The sequence below is a fragment of the Amphiura filiformis genome, chromosome 11 (genome assembly GCF_039555335.1).
Source record: "Amphiura filiformis chromosome 11, Afil_fr2py, whole genome shotgun sequence".
NCBI lineage: Eukaryota > Metazoa > Echinodermata > Ophiuroidea > Amphilepidida > Amphiuridae > Amphiura > Amphiura filiformis.
The window spans coordinates 67,003,858-67,031,518 of NC_092638.1; the positions used below are offsets into that span (position 1 = coordinate 67,003,858).

The window sequence follows — 27,661 nt, forward strand, 5'->3', positions numbered from 1 at the left end:
GACTTGAGTCCATTCCTCGTTTATGGAGTTAGGGCTAGGGTTTAGGGTTGGGGTAACGAGACTAGTATAGGTTTGCTTGAGAACTCTAGCTTTGAATTTGCACACGATAGTTACGTATTCAATGCTAGAGTATGTTGCTATCGTTTTTTCGGTCGGGCAATTTTTTGCACCGGTGGTTATTTATTCTGTTCATGTTGAAATTTGGATGAAAGTTATTTCGATGAATCAACTGTATCTTTTGAGCAAGATTTGACGATTTTGGACAGTCTAAAATTTGGCTGAAGTGTAATTTTAGCAACATTTTAGATGCAATTACCATTGCTTTACACAGTGTCATGCTTCAATGAATCCGACTAGATTTTGAATGCAATGGTGTCTAGCCTAGAATGTGAAGCTATCACTGAGCAAATTCTTGACTAGACATCTCGAGCAAGTATAGGTGCACCCTATTTGGTAATCGCTCTGTCCTTGCAGTCTTTGACCCTCCTGACCCTTCTCAAGAAGATCCAAAGATTGCATCACATTAGTCATTTATAACACATTTTTTTTTTATTCTTATACGTACCTATTCTATTACTCTAATTTTCTACTAATATTGATTTTTAATTGTTGAAGATTGTCTTGAATAATATATAATGCTTTATCAAGAAATTATTGATTATGTCTGTTTGTTCATTTTTTGCACCGCACACAAGAATCAGGTATTGAACTGTGATTGATGTGGTACTAAAATACCCGATTCTTATTTATGGTGAAAAACTGAACAAACAGAAGGACAGACATGATCAATGATTTCTTGATATCTAATATATTATTCAGGACAATCAAAGAATCAATAGAGGTAGCAAATTGCTTTCCATATCTCCTGCGGCTGAATTGTACATGTGGTGGACCCTGAATTGCATATTCTGTGTGGGGGAGGGGGACCCCATGCGCATATTTTTTTTGGGGGCTTTGGGGGCACCAGCCCCCCGGGGGCGGCAAAAAAGAAGCAGGGGGCGGCAAAAAAGAAGGGGTGGCGGAAGATAAAGGGGCAGCAAAAAGCTGAACTATAGTAAAAAAGGGTGGGACTAAATGGGCGGCATCGCAAGGCGCGGTTGCGGTAATTAAAATTAACGTTTAAAAAAAATTGGTGAAACATTTTCAGCTCCTAACCCCCCCACATTTTTTTTCGAGAGCCGTCCTGGCTGGAAAAAATTTGGGTCAACCTTTTCGGACTGTTCCTGCAAGGGGCGGTAAAATTTACATTTCTTTAGCCCCCCGGGGTAGGAGTGGCCATGGTACGCCACTGGACCCTACTGGGGATGTGCAGCCACATTGATCCCCTTTATCAATTTCCTCTCACCCAGAGAATCTTTTTTGTTTTTCACCCAATGACCCTCTAGATTTTATAAGCTCTTACCAAATAGCAACTTTTTTCTGTAAAATAACCCTGAAAAGGCATTCATTTTCTGGTCATGCATGTGTAGTACACTGAAACTTGAGTGCCCCCGCTTAGACAGAATCCTCCTCCCATTGCAACCCGAAAGTTTTAAAATTTCCACTTTTTGCAGAAATTTTGCACAAAATTTGTTGAGTTTACCACCATCCCCCCTTCCCCCGAAAAAATTCCCTACCATAAATGAACTGGAGTGAGATAATCACCCAGTTCTCAATGTGTCACAAAAATCTGAACCAAAATAACACATAAGAAAATGATCCAACAATGTGCAGAGATTGAATCCAGTGGCGGTGCCACAGGGGGGGGGGATTCTCCCAGTCAGAACTCTTGCCCCCCCTGTTTCCCCCTCCCAGTAAAAACTGAAAATTACGAAAATTTCCACTTTTGGCAGCAATTTTGCGCAAAATTTTCCCTGGTTGAATCCTGTTATATTTCAGCAAAGCAAATAGGCATATACTATTCAAGAAATCATTCTCATCTATCAGGGCACTATTCTTTAACCCCAATACATTTGCACATTCATTGAATGACCTCTGACAATTTGGGTGCAAAAACTACTCTGCAACTTGAAGTCAAATTTTGTGCTATGATTGTTTAATTGAGGTTATTGAACTATGCCATTTGGATGAGGCTATTGTAGTAATGTAGTATTGGTTGCAAATCTGAACTATGCCATTTGGATGAGGCTATAGTAGTATTGGTTACAAAGTTTTCCGCATCTTTTATATTGCACATTAATTTTCACATTTAAAGCCATTTTCGCATTTAAAGCCATATTATAACATTTCTTTAAAAATTGATTAGTATTCATTTTCAATAAAATGTTAGCATTTACTGTCAGATATGTCCCCTTTTAATTTTGCGCCGAACAAGTGAGGTAAAGTAAAGAAAATTGGAATTTACTACTAATGCCAATGCATGTTACTCCGGCGGTTGTAATATGGTACGATCCTCTGGCATATGTGTGTGTGTCCCGCACGCCGTGTTCGTAGGGGTGTGTTGACATCGAATACGCGTTCGACTAATATTTCCATCGTAATAATAAAACGATGATTCAGGCGGTTTATTCAAAATCTCGGATTTTGACAAAACTACAGCACCTGAAGTCTTGATTTTTGCAGAGAATCTTTGTTTACTAAAGTACATTACAATCATGCAAAAATCTGAATTTAAATTTTTTTTGAGGGCGTTCTCCTCAGCAAATGTTATAATATGGCTTAAAGTTGTTTTTGCTCCCTGTTTTTGCATGAATTTATATTTCAAACTTGTTATTACCTAGTTGGATGAGATATGCATTGTCAATAACTGTGAAAAAAGAAGATTCTGCATGGTAAACAGTTTATTTTGGTTTACAAAAATGTGGCTTCACCTAGAGCTATTAGAGTCAAATATCATTATTCTAGCGATGAAACCTTACTTGACCGGCCCATCCTGCTGATAGGTGTATTATAGACAGGTCATTATCCATCATCCAAATTATTGCACACTATGAAGCAGACCTGATCCAGGTCCAGGGTTCCATTTACCTGGATTGAGCAGAGCAAAATGCTACCCACTTTGGACAACCTGCTACACAAATTCCAGCTTGTATACACGTAACAATTTTAAACATAATGCATAATATATGCTAGTATCATAAGAACATCACCTAAATAAAGTTTTCGCTAAAAATTGCTACATACATTTTTAAAAGTAAATTGAACCCTGCCCAGGTCCCACGACCCAATGCTGACTGTGAAGATATTAATAATTTACTAATATTATCATTTAAAAAAAATTAAAAAATCATCAGTATCTCAATTTTGATCTCAATTTTGATCTCAATTTTGTAATAGGACATACAGAATAAACTCTACTGATAGACTAGTAGTAGTACACACAAAATATTATAGTGTTTTTTTATTTCATTTTATTATTATTATTATTATCATTTTCTGATTCCTGGGTGTGTCCCCATATGGTGTTGGATGAAATCATACTACTACAGCACTGCCCTTGTTGTTCACAGGGTTGCCAAAAGATTTCAGCCCGAATCGCGGGTCAAATAATCGAAAAGTCACCCAATTTTTCTCTTCACCATTGGTTTCTATGGAACAGGAAACGATCAGAAGTCGCGGGAGCCAATGTTGAAAAGTCGCCCAAATTTTTTCTTAACCATTGGTTTCTATGGGACAGGATATTGTCAAAAGTCGCGGGGAAAATCTTCAAAAGTCGCCCAATTGGGCTACCAAATCGCGGGTTTGGCAACCCTGGCCTGGTTGTTCATCAGATGGATTTATTTTGTAAACACCTAAAGTAATTGATTATCACCTAAGAATCAATACATATCAGGCCGTACAGTGCTTAATTATTACAGTGCGCATACATGTGTACGGGTTTATTATCCAAACTGCAAATTGCACTTTGATATTGGGCGACACACATGTTATATGCGGTGAAATAATCACGTAATCCTGACACAATGGGCTATTCCATTTATAATCCACTCTACCTCTGTGGAAGATTTTGGAAATATTTTCCACAGGGGAGTGTGTTATTCAAATGTAATTGGTCAGGGTTATCATTTTGAAACCCATACTCGCCCCGGTATTATGGCTTTAGGCTTTTACCTAAGGCTAATGGAACTCGATTGTTAGTTTCCGATTGACCGCCCGCATCACTTTTTCAATTTGACCAAAACTTTCATTATTTTCATAAAAAAGTCAATTATCTGAAAATTGAGATGGAAATATTCAAAATTGAAACTCTCAAAATGTCTAACATCCCCTGCTGATCATAATCAGCACTTTTTCTTAGTTGTAGGGGTAGAGGATGGAGTGAATAATGGACATTTAAGGATTACCTCATCATGTTTCTAGTGATTACAAAAATTGCTAATTTCTTTTCATTTTATGAAAACAAATTCAAATTTTTCTCAATCTGTTGCAAAATGTCTGTAAAGATGATCTAAGCATTAATACCTGTTTTGAGATGGTCTTTCATCAACAATATATACTTTGGTACTGGTGGGGTACCTAAATTTGGAGAAAGCTGTTCATAAAATCATTGATTTTGTTGACATAATGGATAATGAAAAGAGACCGAATAATGAATAATGAAATAGCGACCTCATCCTTTTTTTTAAACATCCAATCGGAAACTAATAATCGAGTTCCATTGGCCTAATATCTTCCACAACTGGAGTGAGTATTTCAAATGGAAGTTACCCTACTGTCTCTTCTATTTGAAACCCTCTGTTGAAGACTTTAACTAAATCTTGCACAGGGGTAGTGTGGATTATAAATGGAATAGCCCAATGATTACACATGACGTCAAATCATATTATGCAGGTATATAATTAGTCTCATTACTGATAATTATGGAAAATGGTAATACAAGTGAAAATAAAACTGAATAATAAATGAAGTAAAATAATAGAGACTTGAACAAATTTGATATACTGCATAAAATAATTTTCGAATCATTTCAATAAATATTGCAGTATTTCCATAAAAATAGATTTTAACTTTTTTCCACAAAATGTTTATTTTTACTTTTAATTTTGAGGTGAACAAATGAGGAAAAATAACAACAACACAAATTCCCTGTTTCATTCCAACACCTATTATTGCAAATGCAATGTTAATTGATTATATTCCATTTTATTACAAAGTCACAGATTTGGTCACAAATAGAGCACCAAAGGCTTTGATTTTTGCAGAGTATGTTAGTTTATTAAAGATCATATAACAAACTTATCAAAAAATGAGGGCATCCTCCTCAGCAAATGTAACAATAATGCTTTAAAGGGATATGAAAAAAGGCATAAAAGATGGGATTGAACAAATTTATGAAGTTCAATAGTTTTCAAATATATTTTAAATGAGAATGGGAGAAGAAATCAAGGAATACAAGGTAAGGTCTGACAATTTATTTAAAGGATTTTTTTTCTATTTTTAAACCAGAAAGAACACTGGTCACTTTTTTTAGTTAATTTATGACAAAAAAGTCATTAGTAACCATGGCGATAATTAATTAGAACAAAACAACAAACTTCATTACCCATAATTTGCACTTACAATTCACATTTTGTCTCTTAATTTTGTGTTTGGTTTGTGGAACATTAGGTTTGTATGACTGAGACCAACATCTCTGTTGCTATGGCAACCATAGATATCTCTTTGTGTTTACACTGTGGTCTGCATCAGAGTGTGTGTGTTGTATATAAACCACTGTTATTGCTTAGCATTAGCATTACATATCAAGAAATTGAGACAGATGTCAATCTCAAGTGTTATGGAACTGCAGACGACAATTTTCATTTTTTATAGTACAAAAATTTCAGAATTATAAATTTTCATGACCATATTTGGAATCAGCATGAAGAAAGCATTAAAATTAGTACAAACAAGAGTGGTATTGTTTCAGTGGTTCTTGAGATAGCTCTTGATATTTTGAGCAAATATCTCAAAACTTGAACTTTATATATTGAAGTCTGTGGCTAGCACATAAATTGCATAAAGCATGATTGTTTTGGCTGAAATGCATCAAATTTTAATCAGAGGTTTCTGAAATACATAAACAGACCTCATCCATGATCCGTCAAATCAGACAGAAAACAGAAAAATCTTTATGCTCATTTCAATTGTATCCCAAGAACTGATTTCCCCGACATCTTCCCCATTTTACACAATCACATCGCATTCATAGCCAACATAGATGGATTACCACTACCGGTTATTGAATGCATGATTCCTGTATTTGTAAATATAACGGAAAGCTTTTATAACACAGCCATGAATTCATAATCATGGTGTGGGCTTGAATTTGCACATTCACTGTATTTTGAGGCAATCTTGATTTGATTTTGCAGATACAGATAAGGCCAAAGACAAAAAATAAATAGTCTACTTATGTATGATTCCTGTATCTGTAAATATGCGGAAAGCTTTTATAAAACAGTGAATTGATAATGATGCTGGTGGGCACATCATCAGCATAGTGATTTTATACAGAAGGCAAAATGTTATTTTATTTTGCAGTTTTGTTACAACTTCCTAGATTCACCAACCAACCTTTGGGTACAAAAAGCCTGGCCATTGGTTCAGATTAGAGGGGAAATCATCAAACATTTGACAAAAAAACAAGGAAAACAGTAGTATTGACAATTCAAGTCGAAGCCCCATACATGTAGCTAATTTCTTTACTTAGAGATATTACAGTTTCATGTAAAATGTTCTATTTTGTCCTTATTACATGGCTTTTGGCTTACTGTCAGGCTATGTTAGCTGTATCTATGCTACTATAGCAAAGGTGCAAAAAACTATATTTTGATGATTTTTACGATTTTCCGAATGAGCAAATTGCTGAATAGGCCTTTAATAGAATTTTAAGAAATTTTCATTTTTTTTAAATCCGGATCATTTCCGCCGAACATGGCAATATCTCCGTTGCCCTATTCCCACTGGTTATGTCATAGGAGGATTTGCCACTGTCCACCTGATATATCTAATATATTTTAAAGGCCGGTATTGAGATTATATCTAGATTTTATCAAGCTTACATAACAGCTGTTTTTACATGGCAATAGGAAAGCGGTGATGCGTTTTCTTTATTATGGAATAAAAATAACTCAAGTCAAGAACCAGTACAGATAAACTGGAAGTGCATTGATATTTGTCATTTAAACATCAACAAAATTATATCTAGTCATTCACAAATGTGATAAAATATATTGAAATTTCCTTTTCAAAAGCCTATACTATACAAATCACATACCGTAAAACCCCGTCTACAAGGATATACCTAAGAACGCCCTCAATAAAATTGGTTGCTTGTTGTATTTGGAGTTTGAGCAAATATATACTGGCACTGGGTGGCTATGCATTCCATCTAAGTATGTTGTAACACCAATCAATTGTATTGACATAATAACGACTGTTTAGTATATCAGGATCGTATAGCTCAATTGATAGAGCGTCAGACTTTGGAACTGAAGACATGCTGAAGAGAGCATGGTCCGGGCACCGGTTCCGTTTTTTCATTCTCGTTTAATTTTAACTTTTTGACATGTTCTTTTTATCTTTCTTCAAATCTACCTTTCTACTTTTAATTTTAGGTGTGTTTTTTTGGTGTGTTTTGTTTGTTTTTTAAGTTTTTTTTTATAGTTTTTTTTAGTAATTTTGTGGTTTTATAGAAACTAGTAAAAGCATTTATTCTAAATAATAGCGAAACCCACGGTTAGACAGATGTGTTGTAACTACTTGTCTGTCCTCGTCTTTGCAATAAAAACCTATGTTGCACCTTTGTGCCATCCCAATTCTTTAGGAATGGTAGGTAGGGTGCGTTTTTGGCTTAAGCACGATTTTGTTTCTACTTGAAATGAAATCAAAATAAATATTGTTCTGTTGCCACAATTGCAGTTTTTTCAATAAAAAAAATAGATGAGGAATAATAATTATTCCATATTTGAATCTATTGTCCCATCAAGAATAGAGTGTCTTCAAAAACTTCAATCAATTCATCTGACAAAGGAAACTATTCTGGTCATTCAATTTTGTTTAAGCTTGCACCTGTTATATCACAGGCGTTGGTAGAGAAGGCACACTTCTCTTGTCTTCACCGAAGTAGTGATGTAAACACTAACATGATTAATTACCATAGCTAGCAATGGACATACACTATTTTTTGTTCCACTTGAACCCATACTATAGGCTATTCGCTGTCGATGTGACGTAATTAATCGGATTAACTACCATAGCAATTGATGAATACAATTTGAATATATAGCCCTGCACTTCATCGTTCACGTGGCACCTATGCATTAAACCATAGTTGTCAAAGAAATGCTAATCACTCGCCATGTAAGATTAGTATTTATGAAAAGAGTGGTATTCAATCTATGTTTGGTGACATACGCGGGTGATTAGTGCAATCTGCTTGATGGTAGTTATTGCGATTATTACGTCACTTCGACAGCGAATTGTAGTATACGCTGGCGAAGTTACGTAATGATCGGATTAACTACCATAGCAATAGGTGAAAACAATTTTTGAATATACCGCGCTGCACGGATACATTCACGCGCGGTACCTCTGCATTGAACCATATCATGCTGATCACTTGCACCTGTAAGATTAGTATCTTTGAAAAGACCAGTATTGTATTCAATCTATGATTGCAGACATACACCGGTGATGAGTGTAACCTGCTTGTAGTGCAGCGCGATATGTTCAAAATTGTTTTCACCTATTGCTATGGTAATTAATCCGATTAATTACGTAACTTCGCCAGCGTATAGACGAATCCAACAAGCCAAGTGATGGTCAGAATTTATTCAAGCCATTATACGCTGAGTGAAGTTGCGTAATTAATCGGATTAATTACCATAACAATAGGTGAAAACAATTTTGAACATATCGCGCTGCGCTACAAGCAGGTTACACTCATCACCTGTACTGTGTATGTCTGCAATCATAGATTGAATACAATACTGGTCTTTTCAAAGATCTTACAGGTGCAGCATGATATGGTTCAATGAAGAGGTACCGCCTGAACGTATCAGTGTATAACGCGGTATATTCAAAAATTGTTTTCACCTATTGCTATGGTAGTTAATCCGATTATTACGTAACTTCGCCAGCGTATTGGAATAAAACAGGAGGATGTGAGTTCATAAGGGCAATGTCGGGGATTATAGGTCACAATGTCGATGTGGAGAGATGAGAGGTCCGACCAACAGCCATAGCGAATGGTTCATGTTCAACTAATTCCAGCGGACGGTCTGTGGCTAGTAAGGAATCGTCTTTGACCACATGCGCAGATCTGTCTCGTCAGGAAGATATTTAATATCCCGAATTTATAATAGGCCTATGCCTACCAGTTCCATCGTATAACCGATCTGCTAGAGAATATTTGTTACCATGTTTAATAAATTCGTATTTATAGTATAATAAAATGTAGCCAAATGTATATTATGTGTCACACGGTTTTCTGCTGAACCACTAGCAGGCTATGTTACCCCATCTATGACAATGACAAAGGTGAATTTTGATGATTTTTACGATCGTCCGGATGAGCAAATCACTGAATGGGTCTTTAGTTCCCTCAGACAGGGTCTAATTCTGCATAAAACCGGGCAACATTATTTCTATAGATCTGCTGCGCATTCAAATTGCATTGTATTGCATCGTAATTTCATTTGTGTCTATGCTAATTATGTTTACACAACATGAACTCACGTGTTTTCAAGCAAATTCGCCGATTATAGGTGATCAAAAGCGATCGGAATGTTACAAAAGTACAGATCGCATTCAGCTTACTTCATATGAGATGATCTTTGGAAAAATACGGCATAATTTGTCTTGGTGTTTGCGGACTGCCATGCAGTAAAATATTAATACGTTACGGCAATTCATGATTGACAACTAACAATCGGCGTGTCCTTCGTATCCTCCACTGTCAATTTCTTATCCACTCACTAATCCTCACAAAAGCTTTGTGTTGATTACGTAATATGTGGAGGCAAATTGCAATAAGTACAATGAAATAATGAGTAGGGCGGGCTCCGAGGCGGGTTTCTTCTTCATCTTACGTAACAGTATTGTTCTACAAAAAAACCCGGAAGCTTGTCGTTTGGAGCTCTAGCTGAAATACAGCAAGATAATGTAAGATAGTAAATGTAAACCTGTATTTTAGCTAGAGTATCTCGAGCTAAGTTCCTCCTTATCCTGCCAATATTATATGAATCAAAGAAAAATAAAGAAAAAATAAAATTAAACAAGAAAAAAAGACAAAGAAAAGAAACAATAAAAGAAAAACAATAGAATAAATTAAACTAAATATGAAAAAAAAAATGATCACGAAAGGAGTCTTTAGAAAATGCAAGAAAATATAAATGAAAAGTTTGAACAATATTTTGTTTATAAAAGTTTGTGTGACCGTGATGAGGCTCGAACTCACCATCTTCCGATCTAAAGAACCAAAGTCTTATGCCTTGCCAAGTGAGCTATGCTCGTGAGATGCTGAAATAAAGATAAAATAATACATTGTATACCTGCTTGTGTCGGTAAATGATTTGCTCAAATTCCATAATGATATAATATTGTGGAGGGCGCTAGCGTGAAATATGCTATCATCACAGTCGCTTCTATTCCTTATAGACGGGTTTCTACGGTATTCAAACCAGCCATTTTATTAATAACTGTGTAGCTATACGCAGAAATATGCATGTGTAATGTTCGAAATTACGTGCATTGGCAATTTAACAATCCATAAAATGCTATTTATGAATATCAATTAGACATTAAAAGTGCAACGATTGTTTTTAAGGAATCGTATAATAACGTTTGTACATTATTTTTTGTGGGACCTGAGAGCACATCAGACCTATCGAATAGCATTCTGATATTATGTCCTTATGATATCAAATAATTTTTGAAATGTCTGTAGTGCAGATGATTCAAAAAATCTTCATGCACGCATATATTTCTTCGTCCTATAGGCCTTTAGGTTAATCCGGGGGGCACTCACATGTTAAAGTGGTACGGGTATGTGCGGCTGTCAAGGGTCCCCTTTTCAGGCTCTCTGGCAGTTCCTTAAGCCCCACATTTGGATCTGCTCCAGTTCTTTGAGCCTCAAATACTGACAATTGTAGCTCTTTAAGCTCAAATTTGGAAATAATTTAGAAATTTTAACTCAACAGCCTATAACTTGGCCCTAATTTCAGTTTTTCAAGCCAATAAAAAAAAAAAAAATCAGTTCTTAGTTAATTCCCAAAGTTTGGCGTTCACGCACACCTTTTAACCAAAATTTAAGTTGAGTGCCCCCCCGGGAGGTTAATATACAAATCCCCGAATATTTCACATTAAAATTGCGATTCAAATGTAATGCTGCAAAAATATGCTTCAGTCACAGTAGTTTGTACCATGAACCTATAGAGTTCCATAACACCTTCATGTCAAGCTGTTTATTTACTTCTGATGAGAACCAACTTTCCAATTTCAATTTATTTGTACCTAATCAATACAATTGGAGTCAATTTCAAGTAACTTTTTAATTGAAATTTGTGCAAGCTGTTATAATTTTTTGATTATTTTCCCCAGATAATAATTTATTGTGCTTGTAGAAATAGTTCACATTAGGATAAATAGTCTTGTCTTTCTATACATTTTCTCCTTTTTTTCGGAAAAAGCTGGATGCATAGTTTTGTCAAATATTAATGTTATACGAGGTATTGTTGGTCGAAGCAGCCAAAAAAATCGATTTTTATTATCTGAATCAATATATTATTGAAAAATAACACTTTGGTATTTTGCAAAAGTTCATTCTACAAATCATATACTTTGAAAACTTGCTTATTTGTTATACATTTTACAAAAGTGTTGTTGTCTCAGCCCTCTTTACAACATAACTCAAGAACCACAGGACCTACAAAAATATATCTGTGATATTTGAATTCTTCTACACGCTCGCTATGAATTGAGCAATGCATTTTTTTGCTAAAGCTCACTACCATTCGCAAGATGCTGTGAACTACATTTTTTTTGCTGCTTCGACCAACAATACATCGTATACCCTTAATGTCAAAGAGTCCACTATAATTTGTTTGTATTATGGTCTAAACCAGATGTTGCTAAACAGACCGTTACTACATGAAAATATAAGGCTGGCTTCCCTGTAGAACAGTTTGATCCAGAGTATCATCAAGGGGGTGACACTAAATTCACGGTTGTTCTATTAGCAACGCAAAACCTATGAAAAATTCCGCTGGTTTACTAGCTAGAAAGTGAGGCCAGTTATCGATCCGTTATGAATAATTCATGTTCGACCCTTGGATCATGTTAATTGCTATTGGCAAATAACAACGTTGTTAGTTTTGCGAACTTTGCCTGTTCAATGAGAGTATAGCGCCTCAATACATCTGGGCGCAAACCAGGTAAAACGATCCAGTTTAATGAAATGGCGGACGGATATTCCCATCAGGCACCAGTGATATGTTTGTTTCAAAGAAAGTCTACTAATTTGATATGAAATGACATTTTGCAATAGCAAGGTCAAAATTAGGACTTGAGGTCAATAACATATGAAGGAAATACGTGACAGAGGCAAGGTGTGAAACACAAGTAGTATTTGAAGTTAAAATAACCTTTGATACCCGACCTGACCTTCCATAGCTTTCCATCATGGCGCCTTATTCGTCTTTATGTATTTCTATATGCTCTCAAGTAAAATAAAATACCAATATGCACTAAGCAGACAGAATGTTACTTGGCTCCCAGCATGAATTATTGATTTTATACGGAGGTAAAGAAATACACAGTTGCCTGCAAGCCGTGCACCATACTCCAAATACTTGGTAAATCTGAATAATGGTCACATGTAGACATATCATGTGTTCGGGAAATCACGTGGCAACATTTTAAGATTTCAGACTTGTTTACTAGTTAAATTGTCATTTGTACTGTTGATTATTTATCTTTGTTAATTAATATATCTTTTAAATGCTGATAAATCGTGGTTGGCTGCCCATATTATATGTTAAATTCAATGTTTTATGAATATAATTCTACCACGCAGAGGGGGTCACACAGCATAATTTCACACTACACGATTTAGCTAGATTTGGAGCTCTGCACTTCAAATTCACGTCAATTTCAAAGTTTATACACTTAATATATTTAATATAATACTTATTTTTTGTTATAACAAACTGGAACACGAAATGTACTAGCTTATTACCTATACAGAAAGGGGATTTATACACATTCACTCAGCAATTTGACATGCCTGGCGATCAAGACATTCTCTGTCTGGATAACATGACTGTCGCCTCAATACGCCTGGGCGCAAATTTAAATAACAATACGCTATTTACATATGAATGCGGCTTCATGCTAATGTCTAGTGCCGCTTCAGGCCTATTCCGTGGTATCATATGAATTTATGCATAAAAAGTGTGGACTTTTGAAAGTCAAAACTATTCCAATTAGAAGACATTTTAAAAATTGCTATGTGAGGTACTTGTACAAATGACCAATGCTAAAGTTTGTTAAACACCGTATTTAGTCAAATAGTCGCCCCCCCTCAAATAAACGCCCCCCCACCACCTTTTTCAACCCCGATATTTCAAAAATGCCGATATTTCCATGCTATCTTGTGTAGTAAGCTTACCAAGTTGCGCATATGGTCGATAATAAGCGTCAATAATTGGCGAAAAATCTGGATCAGAAACCCGGAAGTGAGCCAGAAGTCAGTGTTTCTAGTTCATAGTTCGTCATTTTAGCGTGTGTTTTTAGTTTACCTAATGATTTTAACTGGAATTATCGTTCTAAAATTGACCTTGAATAAACGCCCCCCCCCCCCTTGGGAAAATGTAAAACGTTTATTTGACAAAATAAGACTCATAACACTGTGTACTGATATAGATGGCATGCACACTGTTGGGCGCAGTGCTTACACTAGTTGTGCTTTGTGCGTAATGTGTGACTAGTGCACACACAAGTGAATTTACGCGAGCGTGAGTTGTGACTTTATTGATGTGCGCAGTAACAAAAGCCAAATAATTTCTGCCTTATATAAGCCAAACAAACTTTAATACCTTTATTACAGACCCTAGAAATTGTGGCATGAGCATTAATTTTTTGTACCCAAGATATTCTAGTGTCATACTATGTGATATAAGCATAATGGGGTTTGCCCTATAGGTTGGCATATCTTGATTCCAAAAATTCCCAAGCAGATATCAAGGATTTAGGACCAGAAGGCCCTATCAGCAATAGCTGCCCCATAGACACTTGGATAATTGCTGCATTCTATATTATACATATCTAAAAATATGGCACCTGGCAGCTATCACTAGGATCCACAACATGCTCATATATCAGGGCACAGTTCTTAAACCCCAATACATTTGTATATTCATTGAATGACCTCTGACAATTTGGGTACAAAAACTCATGCGCTGCAACTTGAGGTCAAATTTTGCACTATGATTGTTTAATTAAGGTTATTGAACTATGCCATTGGGATGAGACCATTGTGGTCCATAGTGTATTGCAGATAAGGCTTTCCTGCCATAAACCCCCAATATGTACCAAATCACCAATAAACAAAGGTTTATGCATGATTACACAATTTGTTAGTTTCTTCCTATTCTCTATGTCATGTCATCTGAAATGCAAAACCTGTTTAGTTAATTTGTATTTATTGTCAGGCAGTGGCCACTGCCTTATAGTGGGCTACATCCAGTTGAAACCCATACACCAACTATGGAAGACATTTATAACCTTAAAATCTTTGGATTTCAAATTGAGTCACCCATTCAGGTAACTTTATTTGAAATCTACACTCCCTATTATGTGGAAGATGGGTCACATCACAGACCCTTGCTTTCCATAGGAGGAGTATGAATTTCAACTGGAATTGCCCTGTGAAGCACAAAGACAGTGCTATGATCTAAACATCTATATCGGTACTAGGGTCTATAATTATTTCTTACCCCATCATTACTATGTGTGTCATCATCATCATCTAATTTAGTATCCTCTGGTAGTGATGGTGGTTCCTCTCTGATTACTGGTGTCATGTATTTACTCAAACCTGTAATAGAATCAGAAGAAAAAGAGAAAGAAAATACACATTGAAATTTTGTTCCAGTATTTAGAGCCACAAGGGTCACCCCCCTTCCCCCAGTTGGCACGCCTCTGGTCTTGATAGATAGGCATGTTTAAGATGATGAGATGGTAGGGCATCCTTCCTTAATAATAATAATAGATCACCAGTGCACTAATGCAGTTACCTTTATGGAGCTACCTTTTCCCTGATGAGGGGTTGTGCAATAATTATGAGCCCTTCACACATTCATGAAAAAGCCTCTGGAAAAGCTGGAAAAGCATGTAAAATTGGACTAAAACCTGAAAATAAATAAAATTGCGGGAATTTTGACATCACAAAAGACTGGTTCCAGTGTTTTGACTGGAAAATCTCATGCCTGTAATATGTAAGCATGACCAAATCATGTGACGTGTCATGTCAAAAGGAGACACTTTTGGGCAGGATCGTAAATGGAGAAATAGCCAAAAATTTGTGCGGAGGTGATTTTTTTCACAATTTGGGTTTGTTGCGAATTTGTGATGTTATAAATGTTAAAAATATTGTCTGATAGTTTCAGACCCAAATATAACTGGCATCTTGTATTTTTTGAGACATTTTTGAAGGGAATTCCTACTCTCAACATATATTAATATTTTTAAAGGCCGATATCTCAATTTCTAATTTTAATATAATACCATAACTTACGAACTCAATATCTTCACTTAGGAATGTCCGATTTCATTGGGGAAAATGGTGTTGTGGAGCAAAATATCTATATATTTAAGATATGTAAAAACCTCAAAATTGATAACCTGCCCAAAAGTGTCTCCTTTTTACATGACACAACACATATTATACTTACAAGTTATAACTCCTTCACTTTCTACCTTTTAACACCCCTGAGCACTACCTGGCGATCTAACATAGCCTCTGATTGGTCAATTACATGATATCTTCACTTAAATCACCAATCAGAATGGAGCTTTGCAAATAATATTATACACATCCCTACATACAGAAGGAATACACTATATGATGTAGTATGCCCTTTCATGGTTTAAGCAAAGGGAATAAAAGGAACTCCAGGAAAGGGTGCCAAAATCCAGGGAGTGTGCTAAAATCATGACTTTTGTAAAGTGCTAAAATGGTATCACTGTGGCTGTAAACTCTGTATAAATCCTTGCTTTGCCAAAATCAAAACTTTTGTAAAGTGCTGACAAAAAGGTATCACTGTTGCTGTACTTTGGAAAGTCTTTATTAAATGGGGTATCAAAATTTGGGTGAAACTCTGCACTGCAAAGTTTCTTTCTAGAAGCTACATTGTACTGCATGCTGCAAACAAGAGATATGTCATGTGAGAAAACAAATAAACAAAGAAAATGTGTACTTATAAATCAAAGCTCGTTTCTCGGAGAAAAACATTCCTCCTGAGTGCAATTTGACATCCGATCTATTGGCTCCGATTCACAATTCTATTTGTCTCACTAGGTGAGGTCAAAAGGTCATTTGTGGGACCTAGGAGACACAATCACCTTGGTAACCACCATAAGCATTGATGCTATGAGGACAAGCCTACTAAGAAGTATTTGGTTTCATACCAGGAAAATCTGCAGTTTATAGAATTGGGAGAAAATTCAGTGTAGGACTGTCCAGTATTCCAGTAGATGACCACTACAACCCCCCCACCCCATAGTTAGGGTTAGGGGCATACCGATAATCCCACTGCCATGCATATCCATTCTGTGGGCTAGGGTTAGCGGCATACTGGTAGTTTACCTTTATGTCCTCCTGTTCTTCCACCCATTGCCATATCTATTCCTTGACAGAATGATGAGAAGCTTATTCGTCCTGTATGGCTTGGATCCAGTAAAGAAACCAACGCGTTCACTTCCTGTAAAACAAAAAGAAAGAAATTGAATTGAAGATTTAATAAAAATGGGCAATTCTAGTTAGTTGAAATCCATACACCCCCCTATGAAAGTCAGACATGATTATTTTATTTATTCGTTATTTATTCAGGAAATTCCATCAATACAAATGTACTGGTCTCCCTGGAAGACCTGATTTTATATATATATATACATAAACATGATAATAAGAATATAAGAAATATATATATTACAAAATGAAGGAATTAAACATGATACAAAACAATATATAGCTCAGATTATTATACAAAACTTACAGACCAATTGCATTTTTAAATTCACCCAAACTCATTGAATTAAAATTGACACGAACATTGGGAGGAAGCTTGTTCCAAGCAACTGAAGATCTAATCTCCCACACAGGGGGAGTAGATTTCAAAAGGAGTCACACATTGAAGTAGCTCCTTTTGAAATTCACTTCAACTTTGTCAACTTTTATGTCCACAATGAAAAAAACTCCCTGTGTGGGAGATTAAGATCTTCCATACGGGGTGTATGGATTTCAACTGGAATAGCCCAAATGAAGGAAGATTTCCACTTTGTTTCACAAGAAACACTAGGATCCACAACATGCTCGTCTATCAGGGCACAGTTCTTTAACCCCAATACATTTGCACGTTCATTGAATGACCTTAGAAAATTTGGGTACAAAAACTCATACTCTGCAACTTGAGGTCAAATTCTGCACTATGATTGTTTAATTGAGATTATTGGACTATGGCATTGGGATGAGGCCATTATGGTCCATAGTGAAAGGAGGCCCCCTCTAGCACCAGCAGGTATATATGTCCGGAGTAAAAAAATGTGACCCATCACATCGAAACACGGCAGTTGTCGGAAACCTACATTTAAAGATAATAAAGAAAATGTGCCCCGAAAAATAAAGAAAATAATAAGAAATTTGAACTGTATTTGTCACATAAAATCACCATTTTACATGCGATATTAATGGGAGAAGTGTCATTTTAAAGCTTAAAACAGTCCTCTTTCTTGGTAAAGAAATCTACAAGTTCATTTCTGGCGACAACTGCCGTGTTTCGATGTGATGGGTCACAAATGCACAATTTATGGGTTTTTTACTAAAGAAAACCACATTAATTTTAATTTGTGAAAAATCACAAAAATTGACATGAATTTAAACATGAGCGGGCCGACTGGAAAGTCACAATCAAGTGAAATGGGCCTTAAGTTATCTATAATAAATTACTGAGTTTGGCGACTTTGTAAGGCTAAAAACTTCTACGTTTTACATTATTTCGAAAACGGATTTTTGCGTTCGCGTGAAGTAAAGTTGTCCGCACCCCAATAAAACGTCCAATTTTGTTTTTGTTTACGTTAAGGGTGTCAAATTATGTTAATTAGTTTCAAAGGCACTAGCAAGCAACCTGCGAGCTAAGCACTGAGTAAAGGCCCGGTCACACTATGACGGACAATAAGCAACGAAAGGTGACGAACGTGGAAATCACAAAATGTTGACGGCAAAGCGACGACAAAAAGAGGAAAAACAAGATTCGGTGACGTAGCGACAACACGACGGCAATCAATAATAATCAAAAATATTAATATCGATATCAATAATAATCAAAAATATTACACATATCAATAATATTCAAAAATATTACACATATCAATAATAATCAAAACTATTAATATCTTTATCAATAATAATCAAAAATATTACCATCAATATCAATAATAATCAAAAATATTACACATATCAATAATAATAAAAAAACCAATATAAATATCAATAATAATCAAAAATAGTAAAATCAATATAAATAATAATCTAAACTTTTAATATCTATATCAATAATAATAAAAAATATTAACATCAATATCAATAATAATAAATTCAAAATTGCAATTAGCAGCTTAACATCGCTTGTCGTTCACCCCCTATTCGTCATAGTGTGACCGGGCCTTAAACACTGAGTAAACAGTCACAATACACAGTCATGCTGTTTAACATGAACACCCGCAAATCCTATGTCTGATCTGATCAATGCTGAGATTGGGTCACTCATACCATTACACAGGAGAATCTGACTTGAGTAATTAACATGCATTGTTTATTCAACTAATTTGTCAACATTATCATGCCAGTGTTCAAACTAGAACCTATTGTCAACAGTTAAATGTTTGTTTATTGAATTAGGAGTCTCCAAATCACCCAAATTAAACGGGGTTGCCAAACTGTGAATTAGTAGCCCAAATGGCTGACTTTTTAAGATCCCCAACTTTTGACAATTTCCTGTCCCATAGAGACAGATGGTTAAGAAAAATGGGTGACTTTTTAGCAATGCAGGTACAAAAGTCTGGTTAGGCTCACCGTAACTCACAGGTTAGCGGCATAATCAGTGAATTAGGTCAAAGTCTCCAAATCACCCAAATTAAACAGGGTTGCCAAACTGTGATTTAGTAGCCCAAATGGGTGACTTTTTAAGATCCCCCAACTTTTGACAATTTCCTGTCCCATAGAGACAGATGGTTAAGAAAAATGGGTGACTTTTTAATAGCAACGCAGGTACAAGTCTGGTAAGCATGGTACGGCTCACCGTAACTCACAGGTTAGCAGCATAATCAGTGTCTGTGCAAAATACTTTGCCCTTTTAAGCAATCACACAATATTATATAATACCAGGGACTGTGTATGAACACCTAATTAGTCACACATCAATAATGTCAACATTTACTGAGGTCATGATCCAATTGCCTATTTGCATGCCTTTATCAAACCACTGAATTTTACCATGCTATGTTATATGAAACAGAGTGTAAGGATATGTGAATAAAATTGTTTCATCTGCACAGTGGTGTAGCCAGGACTTTTTCAGAGAGAGGGGAGGGGGCGAATGGGGGGGCAAAATGTCACAAATGGGCTAAAAAGTAAAAGGTACAACAAAATTTATCCAAAATGGGCTAACAAATAAAAAGTACAACAAAATGCATACAAATGCATACAAATCTTAAATATCCGTAGCCAGCATACCATAGGGGCCCAAGAGGGAAGTAAATAAAATTGTGTTCATCTGCTCAGTGATGTAGCCAGGACTTTTGCAGGGGGCAGCAAGGTACATTTCAAGGTTGGGGATGGACAAACTTGGACGAAAAAGGTAAAAAATGAGTAAAAAGGTACAACAAATTTGTCCAAAATGGGAAAAAAATTAATGTATTTACAAATGCATAAAAATTTTAAATATTAGGCACCGCAAACACAGCATCACACAGGGGAAAGAATTCTCACGATGGATATGATATGGTGGCAAGAAGACTTCCATCATGATCTAATTGCAATTTCAAGCCATTGATTTATATGGAAAAGATACTAAATATTATATTTCTAAATGATAATCTCCTCTCATACCATTAATCACATTAAATAAAACATTTACATGTACAAAATATACAAAATTTACCAACCGCATGAAAGACTCTGACCCGAAAAGGCGGGTGACCGCTAGTAGTTATAAATTTGGCAGAACAAAATTTCCCTGGGCAAAACTTACCCATTCCATCCAGTTTCTTTTTAAATTAGCACTGCTAATATGACTGCATAATTCTTAATTTCTTATGGCCTAATATAATAATTTTGATGTCTGATTTTATATTATTAATTTATCAATGATAAAAGGATGAACAATCCCTACTAGGAATTCCCCATACAAGCATATTGTACTTAGTGTACTGTTATTATTGTATGTGGACTCTTCTCAAGGATGTTGTTTACTCTGAGACAAATGCTTGAACTTCCTTCACTGAAGGTCATGGTTTCACATTGAGCCAGGCCCCCAACTGAGTTTTTCTTCCAATTTCTGTGATCATGTTCAGACCAATCTAAACTTTTTGAGGTTTTCAGGAACAGAACCTTTAGAAGTTTTGCACATTCAGTGCAGAAAGTTTAATTTCCACACAGGGGCAGGCCCGTACGCAGGATTTTTTTTGGGGGGTGCTGATTTTGAAAAAGTGGACTTTTTTCCAGGGGGGGGGCAATTTTGTGAAAAGTGGACTTTTCCCCCCAAATTTTGACCTTTTTTGACCAAAAAACCGTAAAAAACCTTATTTTTTTGCTTGCTACGCTCGCAAATTCTTACATTTTGGGACTTTTTGTATACTTTTGCCAATTTGGGGAGGTGCGGTCGCACCCTCCGCACCCCCCCTGCGTACGGGCCTGCACAGGGGTGTAAGACACTATCGTAAATTTACAGCCAAAATATAACCAACTGATTAACTATAAAGAAGTAGGGCTACAAAAGTAAAGTCATATTCATTTTACTTCATGTGAGTCACACACATGGCCAGTGTATATATCAGAAAGAAGGAACCTACTACATAAAGACAATTATTATTCACACGGCTCGTTTCTACTGCACGGATTACACACTCCTGATGTGGATCACAAAAGGCGGGACACGTGACCCGGCATGACACAGCAACCGATTACCCAGATCGTTTCTACTGGGTTCGTTACCCGCCATGACCCGGCATGGCACGGCACGGAATTTGGCCCTCAGTAGAAACATGCAGATAGTTTATGGTCTACTAGATTGCAATAAATTGTAGGGTGCTTCATGAAGGGGTACTCACTTGTAGTGGTACAGGTTATGTACAGGCCCTTATGCAGGGGGTGCCAGGTGCGGCTGTACCCCCCAAAATTATAAACAAAAGTCCCAGAAAATCACAAAAAATAGGTTTTTTATGCTTTTACGGTCACAAAAGTTCCACATTTTGTGAAGATTTAGGTCCATTAAAAAAAAAATCAGCCCCACCCCAAAAAATCCTGTGTACGGACCTGGGCATATGTGGCGGTCAAGGGTCCCTTTTTCAGACTCTCCTGCAGTTTCAAAGCACACATCATCACCCCTCCCCCAATGTTGACGGCTGTATGTGGGTTTCTGACAAATTAACCTTGTATTTGGCCATTTTAGTCCCAAAAGTGCATTTTAGTGAATTTATTCCATTACACCAAATTTCAACAGTTTATCTTCAAAATGGCAAAATTTTCCATGCGCCTCAAGTGCATTTGTACCATGGACTGATTTATGTCACCAAAAGGTGCTGAATTAGTGAATTTTTTTCCAACCCCATCCCTCCAATGTCAAAAAGAAATCTACGCCACTGAGGAAAACCGTTGTGGACAGTATACAAATACCCAGAAACACAAAACGTTTTCGACATTATTCGCAAAAGGTTATAAAAGGTTGTCAGAAAACGTTTAAATGTCGGGTTATATAAAGGGTACATTAAGAGAATAAAACGTTTTCATAACCTTAAAAAACATTTTTGATAATCTACTGCTCAGCAAACAAAAATGTTTTACAGAAAACGCGTTTAAATGTCGGGTTATATAAAGGGTATAAAAACGTTTTAATAACATTCCAAAAACATTCTTGAAAACTTGATACAAAACATTCTAAACAGAATGTTATTTTGGGGTTGAAAAATATTTTGCACAAAATGTTTGCCCAAAATATTTTCAATAACATTTTAAAAACGTTTTCATGACCTTTATATAACCCGACATTTAAATGTTATTAAAAGGTTTTGAAAAAAACATTTTAAGAACATTTCTGTGTTTCCTGGGTTCAAATATTTAAACATAATGTTATTTAAGTATTGACACAATATTTGGCAAAAATGTTTGCAAAAGTAGTTTACAATAACATTTTTTGAAAACATTTAAAAATATTGTTGTATTGTGTTTTCCTACAAAACGTTTTAAAACGTTATCATGACCTTTATATAACCCGACATTTTAATGTTATTAAAACGTTTTTACCTAAACCAAAAGCCAAAATATAACTTATTTAAAACGTTTTTAAAACGTTTTTGTGTTTGCTGGGTAGGTCAAAACTGCGGAGTTTTCAAGGGGTAACCCCCTTAACACTTTTTTCGTATGCTTTGGTGGGGCGGCAGGGAGAGGCTTTGCCTAGGACGGCAAAATCCCTAGGAACGGCCCTGGTTATCGGTTCCTAAAGGTTGTCGCTCCACACCACACACCTCTACCAAAATTTAGGTTCACTGCCCCCCCTGAACTTCTGATTTATATCAACTGGAGCTCTGAAGGACCTTCAGAGGTTTGGCCTTCTGTCTGAGCATAATAGTTTTGAGTTTTACAACTGTCAGAGCCATCAGCATGATTCTAAAGCACATTACACCACATCAGGTTAGTGTTTAGGCAATAGGCAGGCTATGAACATAAATGTCATAATTATATACATGATAATAAACATTATAAATGAGGACTTTACACAGGTTTATAAAAAAAAAAAAATGTGTCATAAATCCTAAAAAACAAGAAAGAAATAGTTGTCTAAATAAGCCCTTTGCAACCTTAGCAACATGATATCCCTAAACCTAACTTTTCTATAATAAACCATTCTGTAGGGCCTACATCCTAACCAAGCAACATGTAACCAGCAGTGGCAACACCATGGGGGGCATGGGGAAAATGTTCCCAGTCAGAAATCTTGCCCCCCTAGCCCTCTTGCCCCAGTAAAAACCAGAAATTACGGAAAAACAATTCGGTAATTTTGCGCAAAATTTGTTGATTTTGCCCTCCCCTTGAAATTAACTTTGCCTCCCCCCTATGCCCACCCCCCAAAAAAATCTCCAGTCTGTTGCTAACTCCAACTGGGCATAAAAAACAGGTCTTTAGGTGACAAAAACCCTGTATCATACAACTAAATTTCATACACCTGTGCAAAATCTGGATTGGTCAGGCTGTAGAACAGGGATGTTTCACTTTCCTTGTGAACTTCAAAAAGCAAAAAGGTCCAAAATAACAAAGATATGGTAAACTTCTTTGAATGAATAAAGAGACCACATTTGACATGATCTGCACCATGGGGGCCAAAGAAGGCATTTTTGAAAATTGAGTAACTAGCATACTAGGTTCTAAAGTTATGAGGTTTTGTGATGTGTATATTATACAAAATATGGAGTAAAAAACAATAAAATACATATTATGTATTTTATTGTTTTTTACTCCATATTTTTGCCTTTATCTCAATTTCAAATTTGCTGCCTTTGGCCCAAATGGACCAGATCGTGTCACATATTATGCCCATATTAATGGACCCCATCACAGCACTTGCAGTCAGGGTTAATGTTATTTTGGTTCATTTTCTGGGACAACCATCAAGGGTTTAGTTGGGGGGGCAAAGTGAATTTCGGGGGCAAAATCAACAAATCTTTGCACAAAATTGCCATAAAAAGTGGCAATTGACATAATTATAGGGTTTTGCCTTCAAAATATGGGGGGCAAACTGGGGGAAGAAAAATATGGGGGGCAAATGTCCCTTTCAACCTTGTAGCACCACCACTGAATGGGACTGATGCGACCCGCCTCTGTAAGTATTTTTAAATACATCAAATATACATTACTTTTGATCACATTATCATGATTATCATTAGACTACCTTGCTATTAAACTGAATTACTTCCTGAAACAATGATAAAATTAAATATAACTTCCTGTTCTAATCAATGCAATAAAATTTGAACTTGACTATAGGTAATAATTAATTCAATGCTCTGCGTGCTAGCCATAGGTTTCAACATAAAAAGTCTAAATTTTGAGGTATTTTCTTAAAATATCAAAAGCTATCTCAAGAACCACTGCAGTGTCGTAGCATGAGTCATCCGATTGGGGGCACCGACCATGGGGGGCACAAGCCATTTTTTGGCAATTTTCCAATGGGATTTTCTAAATTTCCCCCCCCCGTGCCCCTATGACGTTACCCCACCGTGCCAATACTAGGCTTGTTTGTACTCATTTTAATGCATATTGCATGCTGATTCCAAATATATTCATGATAATTTACAATTCTGAAATTTTTGAATTAATAAAAACGGAAACTTTTTGCCTGCAGTCGGCACCCATGTGGAGAGAGTTAAAGAATGGTGAGCTGGGCCAATGTCAACAAAATAGATTGAAAATTGAGTTTTTATTGCTCTTACAAGTTCTAGCATGATTACCTGGTTGCAAAGCTATTTAATTAATATTTAATTTAAATTTTGACATGTATCAGCTGAGTTGATCAGATACAGATCATGTCACTGTATTATGTCTACTTCCAATTGATTGATTTTAATATATGAAGGGAAATGGGCCAAAAACATGCAATTTTGCATTCATTTTTTACAATTTCAGTCACAAAATTCAAAGATTTGGCACAAGTCTTCAAAGACTTGACACAAAGTCTAAGCATTCAAATTTTGTTTTGTTTTTGCAGTATTGCTGAGTTTGCGCATAAATCTAATATTTTATGTTAATTTTGATAATTGGTTGTAAAATTTGAAATTAGTCTTAGTACAAGTCTTTGGGCTTGATTATTACAGCAAATAAAAACACCCCCTAAAAAACTATTTTTAAAATTAATTTATTCAAATTTGGACATTAGCTCAGATACAGATTGTGTCATCAATAGGGGCTGTGCAATAATTATGTTATGCGAAATAGTCTGTCACTCTGCCAAATAACACTAAATATTTAGTGCCCGGTGGTATTTGAGGGAATTTTTCATGAAATTGACAATTTTATTGAAAATTGCCTAAATTTGGTAAAATTCTATGTGATTTTGCAATTTTTGACACTTGAGTGCTGGGTGCTAGAGCTTTTGTTTATCAGTGGTGAGCTCTAAATCTGAGTGTTGGGCTCTGCCGCCCGCCAGCGCCCACCGTAGCTACATCCCTGAATGTATCCTAGCTTTTCTACACCTTTCTAGGGCTGGAGTAATATCAAAATGGTAACCAATAAACTTGTGTCAAATATAATTTATAATTCACCGCCTGGGGGTACACATAATTATTGCTCCTCCTCTTAAAACAGTGGATGTTTTGTCAATGTTCCTTCATAACTTTTGGCGATTGGGTTTTAAAAGCTTTTTGGGGTCCCAGTGTATCATGGTCATTGCTATACAAAATTGTCGAAAAAAGTTTGGACATGGGTCAATATGGCGAAATTTGCCCATTTTAGTGCACCATGTGCACAATTCTCCCAGTACATAAAGTCATAGTGTGGGCAGGCGGCGGATGACATGATCGAGCCGGCAACTCGTGAAACCGCCCGGCCGTATGGCATTTTCCATATACTCGGTTAGTTTTGTGGGGTTCATTTAGCTTGTATTTATATTATTTATCAACATAGGCCTATTTGTTTGTGATATTTCAAGCGTTTTAAAATTTCAAAATAATCCCATTCAGTTACACGGTTGACGATGAAAATTTACTGAATTTAGGGACTGCATGTCATACACCACCTGAGTGTGGGGGCTGAATCAGTACTGTTTGATCACACTCATTGACAGTGTATTTGTATCCCATCCAGCGTTCGAAATAGGGCCTGAGTCAGCCGGCCATTGGCCTGTAACTTTTTGGCCTGGCCGGTAACTTTCCTGACTGGCATCTAGTTGCCGGCCCGGCTGGCCGGTAACTTTTTAAGGTCAAGCCTGGCTGGCCTGTAACTTTTTGAGGCATATTTCGAACACTGATCCCATCCAAGCAAACACAAAAACGTTTTAAAAACGTTTTTAAACCAGTTATATTTTGGGTTTAGGTCAAAATGTTTTGATAACATTTAATAACATTTAATGCTGGGTTACATAAAGGTCATGAAAACATTTTAAAACGTATTGTAAGAAAACACACTGCAACAATATTTTTTAAATGTTTTCAAAATATTATTGTAAATTATTTTTTGCAAACATTTTTTACCAAATATTTTCTGAAAACTTAAATAACCTTATTTTAAAATATTTGCTGTAGGTTATCAAACAAATGTTTTTTAATATTATGAAAATATTTTATACCCTTTAGATACCCTTTATAATTTATATAACCCGACATTTAAACGTTTTCTGACAACCTTTTATAACCTTTTGCGAATGACGTTTTGTGTTTGCTGGGATCCCATCCCATAATCCCATTTCATCAGCAGGTTATAAATTATTCAATTCTATATGGGTGTGGCTCTTAATTAGTCTACAACTGAGTCAAGTTTCATGCAACTTATGCAAGACAAGATGATGTCACCTGAGCTGAGATGTTTAAGAATCGGAATTAACGTCTGCATAGTATTTTTTGTGGGAGCTGAAAGTACACCAGACATATCGAATTGCATTCTGAATACATGGAATGTCCCATCTGATATCAAATAATTTTTATTTTTTGAAATTCAAAACTCAAATTGAAATTCATGACTCAAATTTTGAGGTATGCTTGTTAAATGTAGTTTACTGAACTATGCCAGTGAGGATGAGGCCATTCTGGCTGATATCGGAAACCACCATCACAAGGGCATTCCAGTGGTCACATGCTTCCACCACTCCATCAGTAAATTCTTCAGATGACTTCACTTATTTCCTAGATATCAAACATAGGCTCTTGGGGGCTCAGCCCCCTCAATAATTTTGGTGCGGAGGCTGGAATACCTTTCAGCCCCCTCCCCCCAATTATCCTAGGTAGAGTTAAAAAATTGTGATAAAATAGAGGGAAATGGGTTTTTGTGACGTATATTTTGCAAAATTTTCTGACTCTGGTACCCCCCCCCCCCCCCCAGGGTGGCCCACCAAATATTTTTCAAGTTTCAGCTCCCCAATGTTGAAAATCTTCCTAAGCCAATGTCAAACCTCTATGAATTAGAACTAGTAAGTGCTAGGTCGGATTCCCTAAAAAGTTTGTATTATGTTGAGAACAAAAACAGATATATTATTAATAA

At 36.1% G+C, this 27,661-nt stretch overlaps 1 protein-coding gene across 1 annotated transcript in view; it reads right to left on the bottom strand.

The window, feature by feature from the left end:
• Positions 1–27,661, bottom strand: part of LOC140165173 (rab11 family-interacting protein 4A-like) — a 111,317-nt gene that overhangs the window by 62,957 nt on the left and 20,699 nt on the right. The window contains exons 2-3 of the mRNA XM_072188614.1: positions 16,790–16,904; positions 14,919–15,019 (exon numbers count right to left, since the gene is read on the bottom strand). Of these exons, the coding sequence (XP_072044715.1) occupies positions 14,919–15,019; positions 16,790–16,904 (216 nt within the window). The remainder of the gene's footprint in view (positions 1–14,918; positions 15,020–16,789; positions 16,905–27,661) is intronic.